At 52.2% G+C, this 21,248-nt stretch overlaps 1 protein-coding gene across 1 annotated transcript; it reads right to left on the reverse strand.

The window, feature by feature from the left end:
* Positions 1–650: 650 nt before the first annotated feature.
* On the reverse strand, positions 651–19,103 carry dop1b (DOP1 leucine zipper like protein B). Its single transcript, XM_053877408.1, has 38 exons — positions 18,926–19,103; positions 15,642–15,817; positions 13,529–13,710; positions 13,293–13,463; positions 13,038–13,227; positions 12,878–12,976; positions 12,077–12,200; positions 11,853–11,962; positions 11,096–11,207; positions 10,664–10,784; positions 10,478–10,597; positions 10,305–10,413; positions 9,787–10,029; positions 9,460–9,719; positions 9,127–9,395; positions 8,793–9,061; positions 8,573–8,725; positions 8,391–8,491; positions 7,647–7,837; positions 5,285–6,866; positions 5,117–5,216; positions 4,860–5,051; positions 4,680–4,802; positions 4,483–4,617; positions 4,359–4,414; positions 4,194–4,298; positions 4,040–4,106; positions 3,818–3,977; positions 3,459–3,541; positions 3,278–3,387; positions 3,066–3,215; positions 2,924–2,985; positions 2,730–2,858; positions 2,527–2,663; positions 2,409–2,464; positions 2,192–2,335; positions 1,412–1,544; positions 651–1,311 (listed from the first exon to the last, which is right to left on the reverse strand). The coding sequence occupies exons 2-38, from the start codon at positions 15,777–15,779 to the stop codon at positions 1,054–1,056; spliced, it is 6,744 nt and encodes a 2,247-aa protein (XP_053733383.1). The 5' UTR covers positions 15,780–15,817; positions 18,926–19,103; the 3' UTR covers positions 651–1,053.
* Positions 19,104–21,248: the final 2,145 nt, after the last annotated feature.

Below are 21,248 nucleotides of genomic sequence, written 5' to 3' on the forward strand. Positions count from 1 at the left end.
CGGTCATATGTTCAGAGCATGTTCAAAGGTCCGATTTCAAGAAGTCCCTCTTACCTCCAGTGTTGTGGAGCACTTGGCTGAAGGGTGGTGTCCTGCTTGAGATGCAAGCGCAGTGGTTGATGGGCATGTGCTCCCGTTGAAGATGGGCCGAACTCGACGTTGAGTCGCTTCAGTGGCAGGAGCCTCGAGCCCCTCCTCCAGGCTGCAGCCGGGGTATCTTGGATGAGGCCGCAGCGGTCCTGTTCCAAGAATCATGTGCAGGACTTGGCACCATCAAGAGGCAAGGGTCGCCACTGTGCGTGCAGTCGCGCCACATCAAACGTTTCAGGGGCGATACTACAGTAATGATAAATCGTCACGACAAGCGAGTGATGCTTCTTTCACGTATGTGTAAGAATAATGTCAATGAGAACGGCATGTGTTAGGATGCTCAGGAAGACCTCGAGGTTCAACTGGAGGTGACCAACCGTGGCGCGGCTGTGACGGCGGCACTTGACTCTCTTCCAGTGTCATTCCTGCACCGAGACACTGTCAGGCTGTCTCGGGTCCCTCCTGCCTCAGACAGAGCGCAGTCCCATCGGCAGTGCAGTGCACCTTTGAACCCCACTCAGGCGGGTTTGTTTGGAGACAGAAGACAAGGCAGCAAGCGACACGGTTGTCTCCTTTAATATGCATCCATCCTCCAGCAGAACCCTGTCTGAACGAGCAGATTTTTTTCCCTTTGACATATTCACAGACATTTAAAAGTTGCACAGGTCTTTCCCGAGAGCCGGCTGGGTTTCACTTGGACTCCATCCGAGACAGACTCTTCTAACATTCCGGGACAGAGAGCGGGGTTAAGAACATTCCCTCCTTCACAGCGTTAAGGATAAAAAAAAGAGGGGCAAAGCATCCACAGCCACTCGCGGAGGTAAAACTTCAGCAGGACCGAACGCTGCAGCAGCAACTCACTCACATTCACAGTTACACATCAACATCAACTGTGGGCAGGTGAAGCCACTCTCCTCTCCTCTACAGCGATATTTGGTTGTGCAAAGTCATCACGCAGACGACTCAGTTGTCCATGCTGTCCAGGAACTCCTCCTCGGTGATGCACTCCAGCCTCTGCAGGACTCTCTCCGAGCTGGCGGGGGGGTAGTCCGCGAGCGGGAGGTGGTGCGTGGGGTAGCCGTTGTGGGGCAGCCCCTGGAAGGAGCAGCAGAGGGTTTGCAGGAAGGGCAGGAGCTGGGTGATGGAGGAGATGGAGCTCTGGCTGAGAAGCGGGAACTCCAGAAGGTCGGTGGACGACTCTTCACTCAGCCCGTTGAACTTCTGAAACGGCAGAGAAGAGGGAGGCAGAGCCTCAGAGGGAGAGCAGGAGGCACATCCATCTGAGATGTTTGACTGTAACACACGCTCCACGTGGCCTCACCCCGTATCGCTGCTGGATCCCCTCCAGGATCCTGACGACGTGCGGCGTGCACTCCTGCTCGCCCTCCATCACCGGGTTCCCTGGACCACTGTAGCGGTTCACGTCCACCTCAGGGACAAAGGCCCAGCGGTACCTGTGGGAGGCATTGATGCAGTGTCACCCCGTCCGGCCGCATCTCAGTGAAGAATTCTACTTCATGGAAAAATCTCCATTTGTTGGGACTAAGCTTGACCGTTTCATCTCCCTCACAGTGTAGTTTATCTTTAGATTTTTGATGCTTACGGAGCATGTTGAGTTACGAACCAAATTTCCCTCCTGATTAACAACGCTTTTCTGATTCTGATTCTGGCTGAAATGTTGGGTAGCACTCAAGGTTATTAGAGGTCACCAAAACCAACAAAAACTAGACTTGTAAATCACTTTCGTTGACTGAATTAAAAAGAAAAGTTCACTAACTGAAAGTGCATGGTCTGTTTACCAAACTAAAACTAGAGTGTTTTTGTCTTCATTGATGTCATCAATAAGCACTTGAGATGAGTCTTGGGCAGAACGGATCCGAGACAAGGGTGTCTCAGGTGTCTGGACTCTCCTTCAGAGTCAGAAGCTCTGTCATCCAGGAGAGACTGAGAGGAACTCCTGACCCCTCTCCTCTGGGTGGAGGCCCCGGGGCGTACCCATAACACACCAGCCAGGTTATGTCCCCCCCGAACAGGTGCAGAAGCTTTCCTCTACTTGCCCCTGCAACCCGCACTCTGGTAGATATGAAGGTCAGCATCTCACATTTGAAAAAGAGGAATCTTGTCTGGAGGAAAAGCCAGCGAGGTGTCCAGGAACTTGCACGCCGACAGGTACATGTGGAGGTCGGCCTGCGGGAAGTTGAGCGGGCCGTTCCTGTCCACGGCCCCTCGGGCTCCTTTGGTCTGCCTGGAGAGCACGACACGGCTCAGCATGACACTGACTCACCACAGCAAGGTCTTCAGGGGAGTGGGCAACTCACTTGGGCGCCTCCTTGTCCACACGCAGGGCCTTCTCCAGACGCGCAAAAATGCGGATCTGCCAAACAGCTCTGGTGAGGACGTGCTCCATTCAAGGCCAGACGAAAGAAAAGGTCTTACCAGCTCGGTCACCATGATGGGCCACAGCGAGGTGAGGTGCTGCGACGAGATCCTCAGAAGAATCACTCGAAACATGAGGAACATCTGAGCAGAAACTCCAGGGCTGGGGTTCATTCTCAGCGCCTCCGTGAGACGTTCTGGAGGGAGGGAAAACACGGTCACTGCTGACCCCACGGCCGTGTGCGTGGGACCCGAAGACCCACCCTGGATGAGGGGCAGGTAGAGATGATACTGATCGAGCTCCCCGCTGAACATGGCGAAGGCCTGGCGCTTCAGCAGCATCGGCTTCTGCTCCAGGTTGGCGAACAGCTTGAGGGAGCCGCTCTGCATGCCTGCAGCACGGAGACATGGAGGTCGGCGGGTGGTGAGCCAGGAGAGGAGCAGGAGCTGGACTTACCCATGAGGTCCTTGAACATGGTCTTCTCATGAGTCAGCAGGTGGTCAATGATGGACTTCCAACTGCAGGAGCACACGGACATGAATCAACACCAGAGGCCCTCGTCATCTACTGTGTCACTACTGTGTCTCCACGCGCTCACCTGGGGAAGCAGGAGGTGTCCATGGTGAAGAAGAGCGGGTCCATGAAGAGCTCAAAGACTTCCTTCCTCCAGGCCCGTCTGGTGTAGGCGTAGCCACTGAGGCTGCTCAGCAGCTGGGCGCCAGCCTGGAAGCTGGGCATGTTGTAGGCACTGCAAGACACCACCACCTGGTCGCTCACGGGCAACAGCACGGGCGCGTCCTCCACACTCACCTGTGGTTCTTCAGGTACGGGAAGACGTAGTACATGAGCCGGGAGATGAGCGGAACGGCCTTCTCCTTCTCGTCGCTGCGGTACACCATGTCGAGCAGTGGCGCCAAGATCTGCGCGACAATGACAGGTATGTTGAGAAGAGGCCTTCAGGGGTGAGAGACGGGTCATGTGAGGAGCCCACCTCAGCCAGCAGCACCAGCGCCTGGACACTGTAGACGGAGGGGGCCGAGGACGAGACCATGGTGCTGGACTGAACCATTGACTCTGGCAGATGGAGATACAGATTAGGTGGAACTCACGTCTGCGCTTCATGAACATGAGAATGCTGGGAGTTCCTTGAGGCGTCTGCCAACACCAGCCCAATCCAGCAAGGCTCCCCAAAACTGGAGGTACTCGGTGTAAACTCAGGCAGATGACGCGGCGCGTGAGTGAGTGAGGAGGAGGAGGAGCAGAAAAGGCGGGAGAGAAGACAGCAGCAGCTCCGCCGGAGGGTTCAGAGAATCCCAGCCGTAAGAGTGATCCGGAGGGTAAAAGACCTACCGTAATGGTCAAAATCCACGTCTGCGTCTTCGTGCTCGTCCGCCTCAGGGCACACCTGCGGCTGAACCTTGACCTCCAGGCTCCTGCTGAGCCAACTGGTCTGCTCCAGAGAAGAGCCTGCAATACCTCCCACCGCCTCCAGGATGCGCTGAGTCACCTCCTGCAGGATAACTGGGATGAATGGAAGAGTTTGGGGGGAAAGGAAAGCAGAGTCAGCTGTACCTGCAGATCTCTGGAGTCCTTCTTATTGTCCAGGTTGGGGAGCCTGTTGACCACGTCGTTGAGGATCCTGAAGGAGTCGGAACAGACCGAGTGCTTGACTGAACAGCTGGGTGTTGGCGCTCTGCCACTGATGGAGCTGTTGTGGTCCACTCACCCCAGCAGCAGGAAGTGACCAGGCGGCGCCAGGTTGAGCTGAACAGACTCTCGTAGAAGACTGAGGAGAGGAGCGATGTTCTCCTGCAGCGCCTGGGCTGGAAGGCTGCCAACGCAGAGATCATGTCACAGTGCAGCACCACAGACACCGTCACTCGTGACCTACCTCTGAATGTAGGTGTAACTGAACTGCAGCATCGGAACATCCACCAGAGACGATTTCTAACCGACAGCAGAGGGTTTAGAGATGGACTTGAAGACGGCAAGAGCAGGTGAGAACCTTCCATTACCTGATCTCCTTTCAGCTGGTGCGGCTTCTTCACCACCTCCTTGATGTACTGCAGGATGGTGTCCGTGTGGAAGGTGCTCAGAGACTTGACCAGATCCACGATCATGAGGCGCGCCTCGCCAGGCACCGGCAGCACCTTCAGAGAGAAGAGCATGGCAGATGAGCAGCTCTTGGATCCAGAGCCAGCTCCTGTCCTACTTTGTTTTTGGGCCGCCTTTTACTCCGGCGGCTGCTCCACACAGCTCCCAGGGAAGCCATGAGCTGAACGCCGTAGTGGCCGGTGAGTGGAACCAAGAACTCCAGGATCCGCTGCCGGAGGATCTGCAGACACAAGGCTCGGCGTTACGGAGGGCGGAGTCACAGAAGGACTGTCCGTACCTTGGTGCTCTTGAAGTAGACGGAGTTGGAGGCGTGCCGCCTGCTCTGGGCGGAGTCAGCCGTCCTCTTCTGTGACTCGTCCCTGCTGACGACGCCCCACAGCAGCACCATGCTGCTGAGCATGTGCGGCAGCGCCTCGATCACGGCGTTGCGTGCGTTCCGAACGTCCACAGGGTCGCAGGCCACCACGGACTGGAGCACAACAAGAGTCCAGAGGTGAAGCCTCCGTCCCACTGGGTGAAGAGCTGACCACTGACCTTCTTGTTGTCCAGCAGACAGTAGTGGGTGATGGTGGTCAGACCTTCCAGGAGGGTCAGCGGGTAATCCGGGGCAATGTTCTCCCTCCTTCCACTCAGACTGGAGAATTTCAAAAGGTCAGTATGAGACATTCCAAAACCCAAGCAGCAGCCTGAGAGCGGACGTACCTGTGGTTTGCCTTTCCTCCGTCGTGCTCGTAGACCTTCACCAGCTCGTCCAGGTTTCTGCAGATCTGATTGATCAGCGGCGCCACGATGATGCCCAGTGAGCGGCCCAGGTAAGGCAGGGTGTTGCAGAGCAGGGACACCCAGTGGGGGTGCATGCCGTAGCCATACTGCGGCTGCAGCGCTCGGGCGGCGGCGGAGACGAACATCCCCTGCGCCGTGATGGGCTGGTGGTGCACGTACTGCGCTGCCTTGATGGACTGCTGAAAGAGCACCGCAGTCTGCCACTCGCGAGCTAAGGGGCTGCTGACGGTCGGGGAGCCGCGGCTCTCGCTGGCCGGGCCAGAGGACGCCAGCGCGGCGGCACTGCCGCCGGGCGTCAAGTGCTGCTCAAGAATGATGAGCCCCTGGAGGAGCTTCAGCAACTCGATCTGCAGGGTGTACTGCTCCTGTCCCGTTCCCGCACCGACGTTCACCAGACTCTCCTCAGAGAAGCCCCCGTCCTCGTCCAGCATCTCCACATTCCTGAGCGGACCCTTGTCCACGCCGCGCTGGCTGACATACATGGAGGCCGAGAGCGTGAGGAGCGAGTACTGCTGCACTTTACACTCGGTGAGCAGCTTGCGTACGACCTCCAGGGCGGCTCCACCGCTCTCCTTCTGCCTCTGCACCATGTCGTCCAGGCGGGTGATCACACGCGTCAGGACCTCCACGCTCTTCACCTGCACCTCTCTGTTCCCCTGCAGGTCGACTGGACTGAGGGACAGGTAGGACGGGTAGTAGGAGCAAATCAGCCTGAGACACATGGACACCAGCAGTTCGATGAGCAGAGACGGCGGCACGGAGGGGCTGGAGGTCGGGGAGAGCAGGCCACCGTAGAAGCCCTTCCCATCCTGAGCCTGCTGATGGCGCTGCAGCAGGTTCGAGACCAGGTTCAGGTGTGCAGCAGAGCTGGTGTCCAGCGAGGTGGAGCAGAGGGAATCGATGAGCGGACACTGAGCGCTGCTCCTCAGCAGGCTGTCCAGCAGAGCCAGGCCTTGCAGCAGGTGGCGCCAGCCACCCGCCACAGGATACAGCAGCACGTGACGGAACAGCGAGTCGATGGCCTCCTTCTTCTCACGCTCCTGCTTGAGCAGGCGAGACCTGGCCATGGCCTCCAGCTCCAGATCCTCCTCGTCCTCGCTGGACAGGGAGTCGGACGCCTGCGTGCGCTCCGACTCCACCCGCCGCAGCCCGTTCACCAGCGCCCCCTCTTCCATGCTGCTGTAGGCCCCGGAGCCGGACGTGGAGTTCTCCGTGGACACTTGGGCACCGCTGACGTCGGCCGACTCCGTGTGCTCGCTCTTCTCTTCCTCCTCTGGCTCCTCCTCCACGTCCTCCTCCGTCGCCTCGCTCTCGCTCCTGGAGACCAACATGGCGTCCGGGATCTTGGCCGAGTCGGGTTCACTGTCCAACTCCATCCACATGGACTCACGGTCGACGATGTTGAGGAGGTTAAAGGTGATGAAGTCTGGCAGAGCGTCACCTGGACTGTCAGACACTTTGGGAGCGTTTCTCCCTCTGTTATTCAGACACTTGATGGTGCCTTTAGGAGAGAAGAGTTATTGCAAGTTATTACACAGTTCTGCTGTTAAACCATGAGAAATGTGTGAAGGCAGTGAGACGCTCAGTTTTAATAGATGAGCCCCATACGGCGGCCGTAGTGAGTCACTGAACTGACTTGACAGCTGCACATCTGTGGTAGTTACCAACTATGGAGAAGTTCTTGAAAAAAACAATGATACAGAAAGTGATGGCGCCCCCTACAGTAAACACTGTTCATGAAAGCACCTGTTGGAGCAGTTTTGAAAATTAATTAGAACATTTTATGGCAATACATTCATTTACACTTCACTTATATCTTCTTTGGAGTTTAAATTAAATATATTATTTTTATTTCATGATATTGAGACATGGTTTTATTGTATTTAGTTTTCTTTATATTCTTTACATTAGTAAATGTGATGACCATGACTTGCAGCTGCTTCTGCTGCTGGTTGGACTTTTCCATGACAAATATCTTTGTGATGATCCCATGGTTTCATGTCATGTCACAAGGTTTTGGTTTGTTTACGTGCACGTAGATTCAATATGGTTATTGATCACAAATGACATCAAGAGGGATGAATCAGTTCTATGACTTAAATGGGCCCGGGCCTGCTTCTTCTACGAGATCTAAAAGGTTCTGAGCCCCTGTTTTAGACTTCCCGACTCTGGGGGGGTGAAATGCAGCTGCAGCAGCAAAGAATCAAAGCATCAGAGGAAGGTTTTGGGTAGTAAAGCAACAAGTGGTTTTGATACTTCACTGTTCCACAGACTGACTCACCAGCAGTGAGATTCTGTTTGACGCTCTGGATGGAGCAGCGTTGGGTGGAGGGGTGAAGCAGGAACAAGAGAATGGGTTCCAGGATTCGAATGACATCGTTGAGCGACAGAGCGCGGACGAGCCAGCACTGCGCCGCCGCACTGATGGAGCCATCGCTGCAGCTCAGGCTGTCCACCACCACACACAGAGAGCTGACAGAGGGAGAGACAGGAAGCAGGTGGCTGTCAGCGGCAGGAGACCTCACCGCGCAGGCTTGACTAAACATCCACCCACAGACTGATGTATGGACACTAGTCAAACACAAGGCAAGTTTTTGTGCTGAGAAAACAACCTTAGGTGCCTGCAGGGGAAAAGGCAGTGGAAAAACGCACAGGGCTGTTGTCCCAGGACCAGAGGCTGCAGGCCCGAGACTCGACTAACACTAAAGACAGGTTTTGAATCATTTGTGATCTTCTGGTCTGAGCTGCTGCTCACCATCAGGAGCATGTGTGTGTGTTCGTGAGTGCTCCAGATCTCAGTTCTTCTCATGAAAGTGAGTTCACATCATCAGGCAGAGCTCCAGTCCAGGTCAGGTTCAAGAGTAAACAGCACTCAACAGCTGAGTTAGATAAGCTTCCAGTTGGCTCAAGATCACCTCACCGATCCAACCGTGACAAACGGAAACACGGACGGGCAGGCGGGACGGCACGGCACGAAGGGATGTTCCCGCCTCTGAAGCGAGGCAACAACAGAGAGACATCTTACCGGTCAAAAGAGCGGCCGTGGGACATGGTTCTGTTGGTGTGGGTCTCCCGGGTCAGGTGCCACAGCAGCGTGAAGCGGTGCAGAGCCTCTAGTCTGACGGCCTGAAGGAGAGAAACAGCTCGCACAAACCCTCGCAGCTCCATCACATGAGCCTGAGAAGGAAGCCTTCTTCAGGAGTTCACCTTGTCCTTGTGAAGCAGCGCCTGGCAGATGATGTCCTCGCAGATGGACGGTGAAGGAGCCAGACAGTGAAGCCGGTAGAAGAGTTCCACGCAGGTGGTGTGCTGCTCTTTTCGCTCCGTGTCCAGCTGGTTCCACAGCACCTTGGAGACACTCTGGGAGACGCTGCTCGTTCAGCATCAAGCCACAAGAGAACGAACAGGTCTGGGTTGGAGTCCTGACCTGATAGAAGTCGGTCCTCTCCTCCAAAGCGGTAAGAAGTGCCGGGTAAATGGGCGGGATGGTGATCATCTGCAGACGTCCGCTCAGTGGGTTGGAGTCGGAGGTCTGGTAGCGCTTGTGCTTATCCTCAATGACCAGAACCAAGGACTGAGAGTGGTTGATGACCTCCAGCAGGGAGGATATAGCCGTGTGTTGGATGTTGTAATCCCTCGACAGGCAGCACAGAATCATCAGGGACCTCAGCCACACAGGAAGACCATCCAGGGTGTCTGCAAAACAGCAGGGTTTCCATCAGTGAGAGCCAGACACAGTCAGGAGGTTCAGAGGGACGCACCTGTGTCGCTGAACATGTCACGGTAGAGAGCCAGTCCCTCCTCTTCGCTCAGATAGATGGGGAACGTGGTGACCTCCAGCAGCAGGTGGCAGACGGCGGTGAAGGCTTGTCGGCAGGACTCAGAAATCTCCGCTCGTCCCCGGGGCATGAAGCCCACAGACCAGTCCAGCTGTCCAGCAGACGCACCGTCGTGTGTCTTCTCCGCTGACGTGGTGGACTCCAGCTCCGCCTCGGGCTGCGTGACATCCTCCACTTGCACCAGCAGGTATCTTGGGCAGGAAAACAACCTTTAACATCAAAGCCCCGCGTAGTGACGAAGACTCATGTGAGCACCTGGTGGTGATGAAGGCCAGGATGTCCTGCAGACACTGCGTCATCGTGTCCACACTCCCACCTCTCCTCCAGGCGCCGTCGCTCTTACTGTCCTCCACCACCATGGGTGGTGGGAGGTGCTGCTCTGACGGGGACGCGCTGACCCCCAGGCCGCTGTCCTCAGATCTCATGGTTGGACAGACACCACTGGAGAGATCAGGCTCTTCTCCTGGATCGCTGCTCTGCTGCGCGTCCTCCTGCTGAACCTCGTCGTCCCTTCCCTTTCCCCCGACACAGAACTGAATCAGCTCATGGACGACGAACCAGCGGGGCGTTGAAATCTCTCACCTGAGCATCCTCGTCCTCCTCCTCCTCCTCCTCCCGTGTGGGCAGCTCCACGTCCGTGTTGGCCTCCGTCTCCACGTCCATGTAGGCCACAGGCATCTGGATTTTGCTCAGCACTTTGAAGCAGGCACGGAGGCCCTGAGTGATGTCGTCCAGGCTGACGGAGGCCATGTGGCTGCAGAGTGTCCGCAGCAGGATGCCCAACATCTCAGGGAGAAACTGGGACTGAATATCTGCATGCAGCTCCTTCAGCAGAGCAGGAGAGACGAATGAGTGACCTTCCTCTGACCAAGGTCATTCCTGACAACTGTCTTCAAGATTATAAGTAACTGACCAATAATCTCCTAGTTGCTTTGAGCGAAGGGTTACTGTTTAGATGTGAGAACATGTCAGTCTGACTGCAGTTTACATTAGGACGGTCAGCAAAAGTTCTCTCTACACAACAACTCCACAATTACGCTGCTTAAACAGCGAATAATTATTATTGTTATTTTGTGTGTTTTCTCCAGAGGTTCACCCACCAGTGGCAGAACATCGAGCAGGAACATCATGAGATTGGAGATCTCTGCAACAGTGGGCGGAGGATGAGAGCGATCCTGCAGCGGGGCTGAAGGAGGGTCATCTCTGGCACTGACAGCACAAAAACACCGCGCATCAGTGGCCAGAGTGAGTGCAGTGCGGAGCAGAAACCCACCTGAAGGCGTTGCAGAAGCGTCGCGTCATGTACTCCCACAGATATTCACTGTTCATGGAGCTCACCAGCATGTTCATGGTCTTGATGATCTCCGAGGAGTTCTTGTTCTCTTTGATCTTGCTGGAAACCAAGGCAGGGGGCGTCAACGTTCAATCGTCCGACCCCTCCTTGAGGTGTTGCTCTCACCTGGTCAGCTGAGTGCCTGAGAGAACTGAGCTGGAGACGTTCTCCCCCTCCAGCATTGCCAGGCAGTAGCGGTGAAAAGCTCTGACTACCTCCAGCAGGACGTTCCCCAGGACCACCGCACCTGCTCGGACGACAGCTCATGACCACTCTCAGAAGGATCTGCATCCTGCACCAGACCCCACTGCTCCCAAATTCCTTGCTGAAGCAACTTGAAGCCCCATTTACATTTTCACATCAGTGGGGCAGCAAGTCCCTTAAAGAAGCCCAGTCTACTTAAGTTGTTTTGGATGCAAATACACATTTCAGCTACGGGGAATTTCAGTTCTTTCGGTCACTGAGTGAGTCAGAGTGACTTCACACACAAGGCTAACTGAGCTGAGGAATATGGCAGCAGGTGCGACCACTTGGCACGTTCAAAGACGGGTACGCTACCGATCTCTGGCTTGTCCAGCATGCTGATGATGATCCGAAAGGGTCGCAGGTACCCGCTGACGCTCTCTGGGCTGCCCTCCGAATGCTTCTGCTCCAGTATATTAATCATCGCCTGCAGTGTGATGAACGGATGATGAGAGAGACAGACAGAACACAAAGACAAACAACGACGTCAGTTGCAGTTCAAACACACACACAAATTGTAAAGTGTAACTTCCGTTATTTACAGTAGAAGAAATGTTTTGCTGCGAACATTAGACAGCAAACAAAGGAGCCAAAGCTGTTTAGGAGACTGAACTCTGCCATTCTATTAGACAGTACTGAGGAGGCGAGGCTAAAGTTCCCTTGACGTAATAACAGCCATGTTTATGATGTGTCTGTCACCCAACATTTCATCTGAAATCCTGTGACCTCTGAGGAGAATCAGGTGCTCTGCATTTCTGTTTTGCAGCAGCCGAGTTAGTTTACGTCCTGGTTTAACTGGACGTCTCTTTATTCTGCGGATGTGCCAGTGTCAGGTAGCATCTCGGCTGATCCTGAAGGTGCAGACACGTGTCAGACTGCTGCCACTCGGAGGGGGAATAGCTCCAACATCGCACTGACATGCATGTCGCTCCATCCATTCAAATACAATGAAGTGACAGTTAAAGAGAAAGAAAATATTGGTGAAGTGTCATGCCTGTGTGTTCACTGATGAATCATGACGTTCAGGTCAAACACTGTCAGGTCCATGGGACCATGATTGCCGAGGGCATACCTGGACAATAAAATCTCTGGAGTAGGTGTTGAAATAGTAGTTGGCGTGGTCCTCGGTGGTGGTGGACAGCGTTGGGTGCGGAGTCACCATCTCCCCTTTGGTGTTTGAGCCTGAAGTGAGGATGAATTGGAGGACAAACATGAGACGGAGAACCGGGAAAACCAGTCGATAACCACACAGCTCTGCGCTGATGTGGATCACATTTACACCACAGAGATCAGCACCTAGGAGCCAGGCGTAAAGCCGTCTGTTCAGGGACATGTCTCGGCGCAGGAGCGTCTGCAGAGCCGCGGACACCACTGACGTCACGTCCTCCGTGCTCAAGGTCGGGCTGGTCTTCATCGGGTCCTGAAACCAGAGAAAGACCTTCAGTCATGGACAGTGTTTTTAATACGTTTCCCTCCACAACTTACAAAGGTGGGCAACACATCAAGACAAAATCAATTCACATCTATATGTTTTGGGTTTGTGGGAGGAAACCAGAGTGCCACCTCAGAAGTGAAACGTTTTAAACACACCAGCACATCACTGCTGTCATCTAAATTAGTTTGTCTATCAATGGTGAAGAAGAGCGTGCAGGCAGGGTGGAGACGACTGTGGGGTTGTGAGCTAAGTCAGAAGAGTCTGATCAGAGTGATCAGAGAAGAGGATATCAGAGGGACATGAGGAGAGGTTTGGAGATGAAGTTCAGCCAGATGTTTTGGGGAGAGGAGAGACAGAGTCGGATCAAAGATGCTTGAGATGAAGAGGAGGGTCCAGATGAAAGCTGGAGATGTGAGGCAGGATGAGAAACCGTTTTGAACACTGCATTAAGATGAGGAAAGCCATTGTAATAGAGATGATAATTACATCTTCTGACTGCATAAATGAATTATTCAGGAAGAGAATCAAATTTGACGGGTGAAGCTTGTAAACTGATCAAACCACAGTTATTTACGGTCACAAATGTTGGGAGCTAGAAGATCTAATCCAAATCATTTTAGAGAGAAAACTGAGTGCATGTGGAAGAACCACAGACGTCGTACCAGACACACAGCCAAGGGGAAGAAGTAGTGCAGGATTTCAAGTGTGTTCCTCTGGACCAGGACATGGGAGTCTTGCAGAGAAAGACAGATGGACTTCACCTGGGGAGAGAAACAAGGATCAACGGGGTGTGACTCTCCAGGGCGGAGCAAACAGACTCACCACCAGGTGATTGTCATGGCCCAGCATGTGCGTCTGCTCTTGCAAAGGGACTCCGCGGTCGAAGTGTGTGACGATGAAGACGGTGGCTGGGAGTCTCACCATTGGGGTGATGAGAATGCTGCCCCACAGGGCGGCGTAGAAGACATCCTGACCCACCAGCAGAGAGAGCTTCATCAGCAGGGTGTCGGTCCTGCGGAGAGGGAGCGTGCTGAGCTGGGCTCTGACAACACAGGCCTGGAGCTGGAGCTCATGTACCGGTCGTAGACGTCCAGCCCCTCTTCAAGGCCGGGCAGCAGTCCCGTGATGAAGGCCTGGAGGCTGGGCAGCAGAGCTCTGTGCAGCGGCAGGTAGTAGCGCTCGTACAGAGTCAGCAGGATGGGCTTCACTGCCATGGCGGCATGTCCCAACAGAGGGAACAAGCCGGAGCTGAATTCAGACCACAGTTAAAGTCGGCTCTGCCAGGGCCACACACGCGCGTCACTTTCCTTCACCTGTAAATGAACAGATCCTTGGCCAGCCATTTTGTCCCGATGATTTTGAAAATGACCTCGTAGGTCTCGAGGGCCTTCAGGTGCACCCCGCTGGGCAGGGCCGGGTGGAGACACTGGGCCAGGCGCTTCCCTATGATCAGCCTCTTGGGCAGCAGTGAGTAGCGCAGGTTACTCTGCAGCGCCTGACAAGGAGCAAGACAATATCACTGGACCTGCGAGTCACTCAAAAGGGACGCGGTTCTGGACCGAGACATCACTGCACAGTCGCCTGAGCAGCAGCTTATATTTCCACCCACATGACAAAAGCATTGATGAGAGGTTCTTATGATCCTCTTATTGCCGTTTTATAGACAGAGATTTTATGACATCATAAGACCAGGAAGAAACCAGCGAGCCTCCGCGTGTGACACATGCTGCTACCTTTCTCTCCTCTGGCTGCAGATTTCAACCACATCAAGTCTAGAATCCAGCGGCTCGCTCACAAAGGCTTCCACAACCAGCCCAACTGCCCGCTGCAGCCCCCACCTAAGATGACAGAGCCTGTGCTGAGATGCTCCCTTCTCTGTAGCCAGGAGTCACTTCTTGTGTCCACCAGAGACTTTTGCCCCCTGTTTAGGAATAGTTGGAAGCTTTGGTTTTTGAGACCATGCTTCTCCGTGGGCCTGCCTAGGTTGACAGAGGATCCTACCCAGGTGGAGTTTCAGCATCTGGGATCTCGTTCGTTCACAAGTGAGAAGTGAAAGTAGATAGACTGATCAGTGCAGTATGTTCAGTCTGTGGTGAGGAAAGAGCTGAGCCAGAACACAAATCTCTCCACTGAAGGGTGGGCTTCTCTCACCTGTGGTCATCAGCTGTGGACAGACCCAGAAAACAAGAGTTTCTCTGTCTGGACTCCCTGAGAGAGACTAGTGAGGTGCTCACTTTGGAGGAGCCCCTGTAGGACATACTGGAGAGGTGACAGCATCTGGAACACCTATGCCTCAGAGGAGCATGAGGAGGTTCACAAGGAGGATAACTCTGGGCCTCCCTCCCTCCACTGCTGCCCCCGCGACACAAACCCAGATAGAAGACAGAGAAATGGACTGAATTCTATCGTTCTTGATCTCTTCTTTTTAGTTCCTTCCCCAAGCTTTGGTAACGTGCCCATCACAACTGACAGAGACGTCAGCAGTAATTCATGGAGAAATGTAAATAACGCGAGTTGTAGGACAGAAATCCCAGGATGTGGTTACACAGGCAGTTTTATGAGAGTAAAATGGTTCATCTTCATCATTCAGAACTAGATGAACCAGGCATCTCACAGAGAAGCTGAATGAACCAGAAACGCAATATAATTCTGGCATCTCAGCAGTTGAATGTAACCAAGCCAGTTTTCTGAGCTCCTCTCATCGTCTGAAAGTGAAACTTCATGTGACACCTCCGCGGCTTTTGAAACCACGCACACAAGAGCGTTTGTTTCCAGAGCTGCGCAACTCCACACAGTCCAGACTGGAAGGAGTCACTCTGACCTCTATAGGCAGTTCCTCAAAGGCTTTCCCAGCACACGCACTCGCACATCAGCTGCATAAACTCTGAGTTACCTCACCAAACACAGCTCAACACAAACGACTGCAGGCTCAGTTCCAGGCTCTAAAATAACACGTTGAATATGGAAAGGCAGGGGTGGAGTTAATGTGTCTGTTTGAATGGCAGTTAAAGATTAACCATCATTATCCAGCAACAAACCATCAACTCACATTCAACCCGTCCAAGACCTGATTTCCCTGCTGGAGGCTTTTTAAACCCTGTCACTTCCTGGAGTCAGTCAAGTGCTGAAACTGGATTCGTGAGCCGTTTTCTGTCTCAAACTAGAAATGGGAGTCCATTACTTCTCCGTCAAAACAAACAGTTCAAGTTTACAAACAGTAATTCTGTATAATGTTCCACCACTGTGCCGTTTGTTATTCTTGTCACACACTGAGCAAATGTACAGTAGAGTCAGACTCATGCGCACTTCCACAAACAAACACCCAGTAAGCACAAGTCTCATCTTTCTGTGTCCAAGTCTGTCAAGCGAGACGCAGGTGTCGACCAAGGGAGGAAGCAACATGAACAGTGGCACTTTCTGTCTTACTTTGTTGAGTTTCCCCAAAGAGGAGATGAGATCGGCCCACTCGCTGGAGGACTCAAAGTTTCTCAGCGCCTTCTCGATGACTGATGCGTAGTTGCGGTAGCGGTAGTCATTCTGCAGCTCGAGCTCCTCAGGATCCATGTTTGATCAATCTGATGGCTGCATGCTCCGCTGGAGGTCTAAAAAAAGAAAGAAAGGATGAGAGGACAGAGCAAACCTGCGGGATCTTTCTGAGGCACGATGGAGCGTAATGGAATCAACCAATTAGCCGAGTTCACTGACATCCACAGACCACGGGGCAGAGGACACAAACATCTCCATTCACAGCTGGCTGTTGTTTGTCGTACTGACTCGTCCAAGTCCTGACAGAGACCTCGAGTGCTCCTCCACCAACAGGACACGTGGTACATGAATTATTACTGGGATCCTTCATGAAGAAGAAACGGCGGTCGACTAAACAAAACTCAGTTCAATTCGTGCCGCTCCAGTGTATTTAAACACCACAATATTCATTTAGCGATCAAGCTAATGATTCCAGAGCCAGGGGTCAGGTCACGAGAGAGGTCACCGGCTGGGTGGAAATGTGGCTCCTCTGATCTGCTCATTGCGAACGGCTCCTCTCTAGTCCCTCCTTCTGACAACCTCAGCACCTTCATCTCAGACTGCTGAGACTCTTCACTTGCACCATGGCAGTGACCTCTACTGTCCTGTAAAGCTTCACTCTGGCGTCACAGTCGTCTCCCCCGCGCTGCACTCTCCTCTTCACCTCCTTCATCTCCCTCTTATCACTGGTCATCTACACAAGAAATATTGGATCAATTAGGAGAAATGTTCATCTCGGTGTCTTGGTTGGTTGTGACAAAAAAAGCTCCAGAAGCAGCAAACTGATGACCTGCTGCTGCTAATACTTCACACTCAAACCGGGAACATTTTCTCGTGGTTACTTACGCAGTCATTTGCCTGAATACACTTTCAAATGAGTGACTGCAAATAGAGCGTCATCGTTACCAGATAAGTGACTGCTTAACCTGATCAGCGTGAATGTTGACAACTTTGTCATGACTTTCATATTTACTTTGGTTATTTAATGTAGCTACTTCTTTTTTGGCATTTCCCATCAGGAAATACAGTCTGCCACAGCAGCCCAGCTCAAAGCCTGCATCTCAACCACAAGGCTTCTGTACTGCAGACGCAGCCGACAGTGGCACCAAAATACACTCTTTTTTTGGTCTATTTAAACCGCATCAATGACAGAAGGGGGAGGATGATGGCCAGGAGAGGTCCCCACAAAGATAGAGGTACAAGTATTGGAGTGTATGTGTGCAAGAGCAGCTATACACAAAGATGAGAGAGAGAGAGAGAGAGAGAGAGAGAAGAAGTTGGCAGGATTAGAGGGGCAGAGACATCTGGATTCCCTGTGGATGATGAGCTCAGAGGATCTTTACAACCATCCAATAACACACTCTCAGCCCTCCGATCACATGACGGTACAGTAGAATTTCAAAAACACACGGGAAATAGCAGGCAGCTGAGCGCTACACCAGTGCAAGAAGACATGACTGGGTAAACCTCAGCAACTGAAGACCAGGACCATGGCGTCACTTTAAATGTGCCACCGCTACCAAGTATTAGGCCTCCAAAACCGTCTCAGCTCTTGAGTTTCTGATCGACAGCATCACTGTGTTGACAATTGCTCATGAGGACGTCTCATGGTACAAACAGTAAGTCAACAGTATTAAACAAATATATATAACAAAAACAAATATAAAACACATATTTGCAGCACAAATACGGTGACGGTGTTCGGCGCAGGAGAGAAAAGAGTGACGACTGTAACGCTGTTGAATTGATGAGCAGAGAAAGGTTGCAAGGTCAGCAATAATTGGTGAAAGAGTGAACACTCCTGACAGCGAAGGATGCCAGTCACACTTAACCTGACGACGGGAATCTCAAGTGGCTCCACACGTCAAAAGCAACCAACCAATCACACACAACCATCCAGGTCTCTCCCACACAGGCTCCTCAGACCCAGGTCTTTATTGGAAAAACCGGGCTGAAACCTGCTGTGAGCCGCCGGAGGCTGAGACAGAAACTAGTGCTGAGGTTTCCCCTGCCACCGCTGCCTACTGCTCACTCGGATGGAGGGCTCAGCCTTCGCTGACCAGTCCCTCCATCCCTCTTGAGAAATAAAGTTAGAATCGCTCAGAAAACGTTAACAGCTGGATATTAAGACGAGAGCAGATTCGACGGCCTTTGTTAAAGAGCAAACTCCTGTTTGTGCAGTTCATCTGAAGCAAGATCATTTCTGCAGCTTCTGCTTCTGTGTGAAACCACGAACGACAACATCGCCACAGTGGGAACCAAAAACAGCTTCATCACAGGTATCAGTGTGAAAAGAAGAAGTGAACAAGTAAATTCACTTCCTCACAGAACGTGTCAGCAAAGTTTCGATCTTAAAGTGACAGCACTTTTTTTTTCCCAGGGACGTGTGAAGGGCAAATGCACATGGCAACATTGTGCTCGGTTTCATCCGATCGAGCGTCTGGTGCGGCGGACTCCTGAGGGTCATGGCAACACTACACGCAGCACCATGTCTGACCTGAAGACAGGAAGTGGGGGAACTGCACCAAACCAAGACTGCTCATGTTGATGACATAAACCTGGTCTGGTAAGAATGTGACGCCAACCGTTGTTGACTTTGAAGCTTTCATTTCAGGAAGCACAACATCGGTTACATAAACGGATCCATTCATACACTCATTCATTCATTCTGGTGTCAGAGTCGTTGAATCCATGTGCACACAAATGTTTGTCTCTATGATAAGAAGGAAAAAGTGCTGCATGTCAAGACACTGGATCCTGCCGAGAGGACAGGTCTCTCGCACACAGTCCTAACTTCATGCACCTTCATGAGTGAACCAGTCCATGTTTGAGGGCTGTTTCTGAGCAGTGGTGCTTCAGAACCGTCCTAACTGGGAACAACTCTCCACGGGTAGAGAAGAAGGTGACCGCCACTGAAGACTCCATGACTTCCAAAAGAAGACTTGCACAGTCCGGTCTGTTCGAGTCACCTGACTGGCACCAGCGCTTCAAACAAAACACACACACAATTGACAGTTGCGCCCAACGGCGTCTGAAAACGAACCCCACTAATTCACCAGTAAATGACAAACAACTTGAAGGTATGCAGTTGAATGACAGGCATCAGTCTGGGGTCAGAGTGGTGACCCTGCAGCAGGCTAACTGTAAACACAGCTAGCTAAACATCAGGTGCACCATCGACTCACCGAATACGAAGATGTTCGCCACACCAGACCGTCTGCGGGGAGCCACTGCCGGGTGTCCGCCGTGCATCATCCACGCAGGGTCAACTCGGAGAGCCTCGCCGACGCACCTGTTCCGTGTCCAGGGCTGGAGGAGCGGAGTGTGTGGTGACTACCGAGACGGAGACGGCGATGACGGGGCGGCATCCTCCGCTCAGCTGAGCCCAGGCGGAGCGTCCCACTACACCGAGCCGCAGGGGTGCACTCCAGGATAAACACGCTTGAACAGAGGTGGCCTGCGACTGTAGAGGGGGCCTTGAACAGACTCTCACCGAAACTAAACACTCTGCTGAGAGGTTGTTTTTCATGCTTTATGAGAAGCAGAATATCACCGAGAAACACGAAGCTTACTTGGCGCGCCCCTGCTATTGGTATCGCCCCGGATGTTTGTTGCCTCTCACTTGACTCAGATATTTGACAGTCAGGGACGTGAATTCACACGAGTCACCGAGGACACTGACTCTCCCTCGGATGTCCAGGTATCCACTCCAAAATGAAAAGAATAATCGTTGTGTGTCTTCTTAAAAAAAAACCTCTTCTCTTTGACGTTCAGTGTTTTCCCTCACCATCTTAAATTTTCTCCAGGAGCTCTATGTAAAATAAAAATGATGATGCATATCCACGTCTCTGCTGTTTATTTCATAACTGTCTAGCTTCCTATGGTAAAAGTTACACGCGTATTATTGCACACCTCTTTTGTTTTTTTTTTTGTTGTTTATTCATATTTTTTTATTGTCAATAAACTTGTGTTAATTGTACCTGCATCTTATTATTATATCTATTTTATACTTTAAAAAATACTTTTGTACCTTTCTTTTTTCTTTCGTCAGGCCTTTTCAGACCGCAGGCTCTAGTTGATTCACTTTTGATATATATTAATATATGCGACAAGCCTTATTTTACTCAAAATATCCTCGCTTCTGCCTAAAATAAAAAATACTAATATATGAATTATATATGGATGTAGTCGTCCGTTTGTTCTGTAACTCGGAAAGCAAACTGTAGGCGCTGACGTGTGTCGAGTTCTTTTCTCCCGCCAACACAGTTTGCGCTGACGCGTTGCGATGCCATGAGTTGGACAGAAGTTTGAGTTTGTGCTTTGTGTTGCAGGATCTTGTGACTCCATGTAAGAAATCTCGGGGAATATCGCACTGGAACTCAAAGTTACAGACCGAGAGTTACCTGGTTCAGTACCTTGATACTGAACTGGAGTTTTCAATGAATACATGAGTTGTTTTATGCTCAATAATCGGCGCGCTTCATTCTTTATTATCAACGGTAGAAGTGATCACTATATTTGGCGGAGGCGCGTTGACCCTGCGGCTTTTGAGAGAGAGACGGTCAAATCAGGCTTGTGAGGCGTTTCTCCTCCAGCAGCGCGACTCTGACTCTAGGTGGCGCTGTTGCTTTCTAAATATTCTGACCAACAAGCGCTCGAAACGGAAAGTTACCGACGCTTTTCATCTTCAACACGACAGTTCAACAAAAGGCGCGTTCATCGTGGCGGTGTCCTAATGTGACGCGTGGCAGTGAAGAAATGACGCTTCTTTCTTGGTTTGTAACTGGACACATGTTAGTGGCGCGCGCGTGTGTGTGTGTTGAGTGACTGACGTGCCCGTGCCAGTGAGTGGGATGCTCCTGACGAGCCTTCTCTGAACTCCCCTGACAGGATGCAGCAGCTCCCACCACTTCATCTTCTCATCCGTCTGACAAATATTTGAGAAGACCACGCCCTGCGAGCGTGTGACACGGAGAGGAGCGTGTGGGGCGGACTTACAGGAGCGTTGTGCAAACGCATGGGTACATGCGAGATGACTTAAGAACGAACAGAGCGGCCATTGTTTGGTGCGCGGCGGATGTTTCCGGTTGGATCAGAGACACTCGCCATCCATGAGTGAACACGCAGCTGCTGTCGTTGCAGTTGCAGAACTTTCCCCTTTCTTTTGTCACATTATTTCATTTACGTTTTGTGAATCGTTATATCGTCAATTGAGCAGAATGTGTGGCTATTCTGCGACTGCGCACGGCACTACAGTAATTACAGATATAGATGAACAAAGTGACGCGATCGCCAAACAAACCCCACCTAGATGTGACACACCATGACAATTCTAACATAAGTCATATCAAAACAGATTCTTCTGATGAAGGTGACCACAGTCAAATCATCAACCTCGCCGCAGATCTTATCTGTTTTATTTGCGATCATTCACAGAGCGCTCCGAAGCAGCCCCGCCCCCGCAGTGTGGCACACTGGCACGCAAGGCATGCTGGGGAGTGTAGTCTC

The sequence above is a fragment of the Synchiropus splendidus genome, chromosome 10 (assembly GCF_027744825.2).
Source record: "Synchiropus splendidus isolate RoL2022-P1 chromosome 10, RoL_Sspl_1.0, whole genome shotgun sequence".
NCBI classification, from domain to species: domain Eukaryota; kingdom Metazoa; phylum Chordata; class Actinopteri; order Syngnathiformes; family Callionymidae; genus Synchiropus; species Synchiropus splendidus.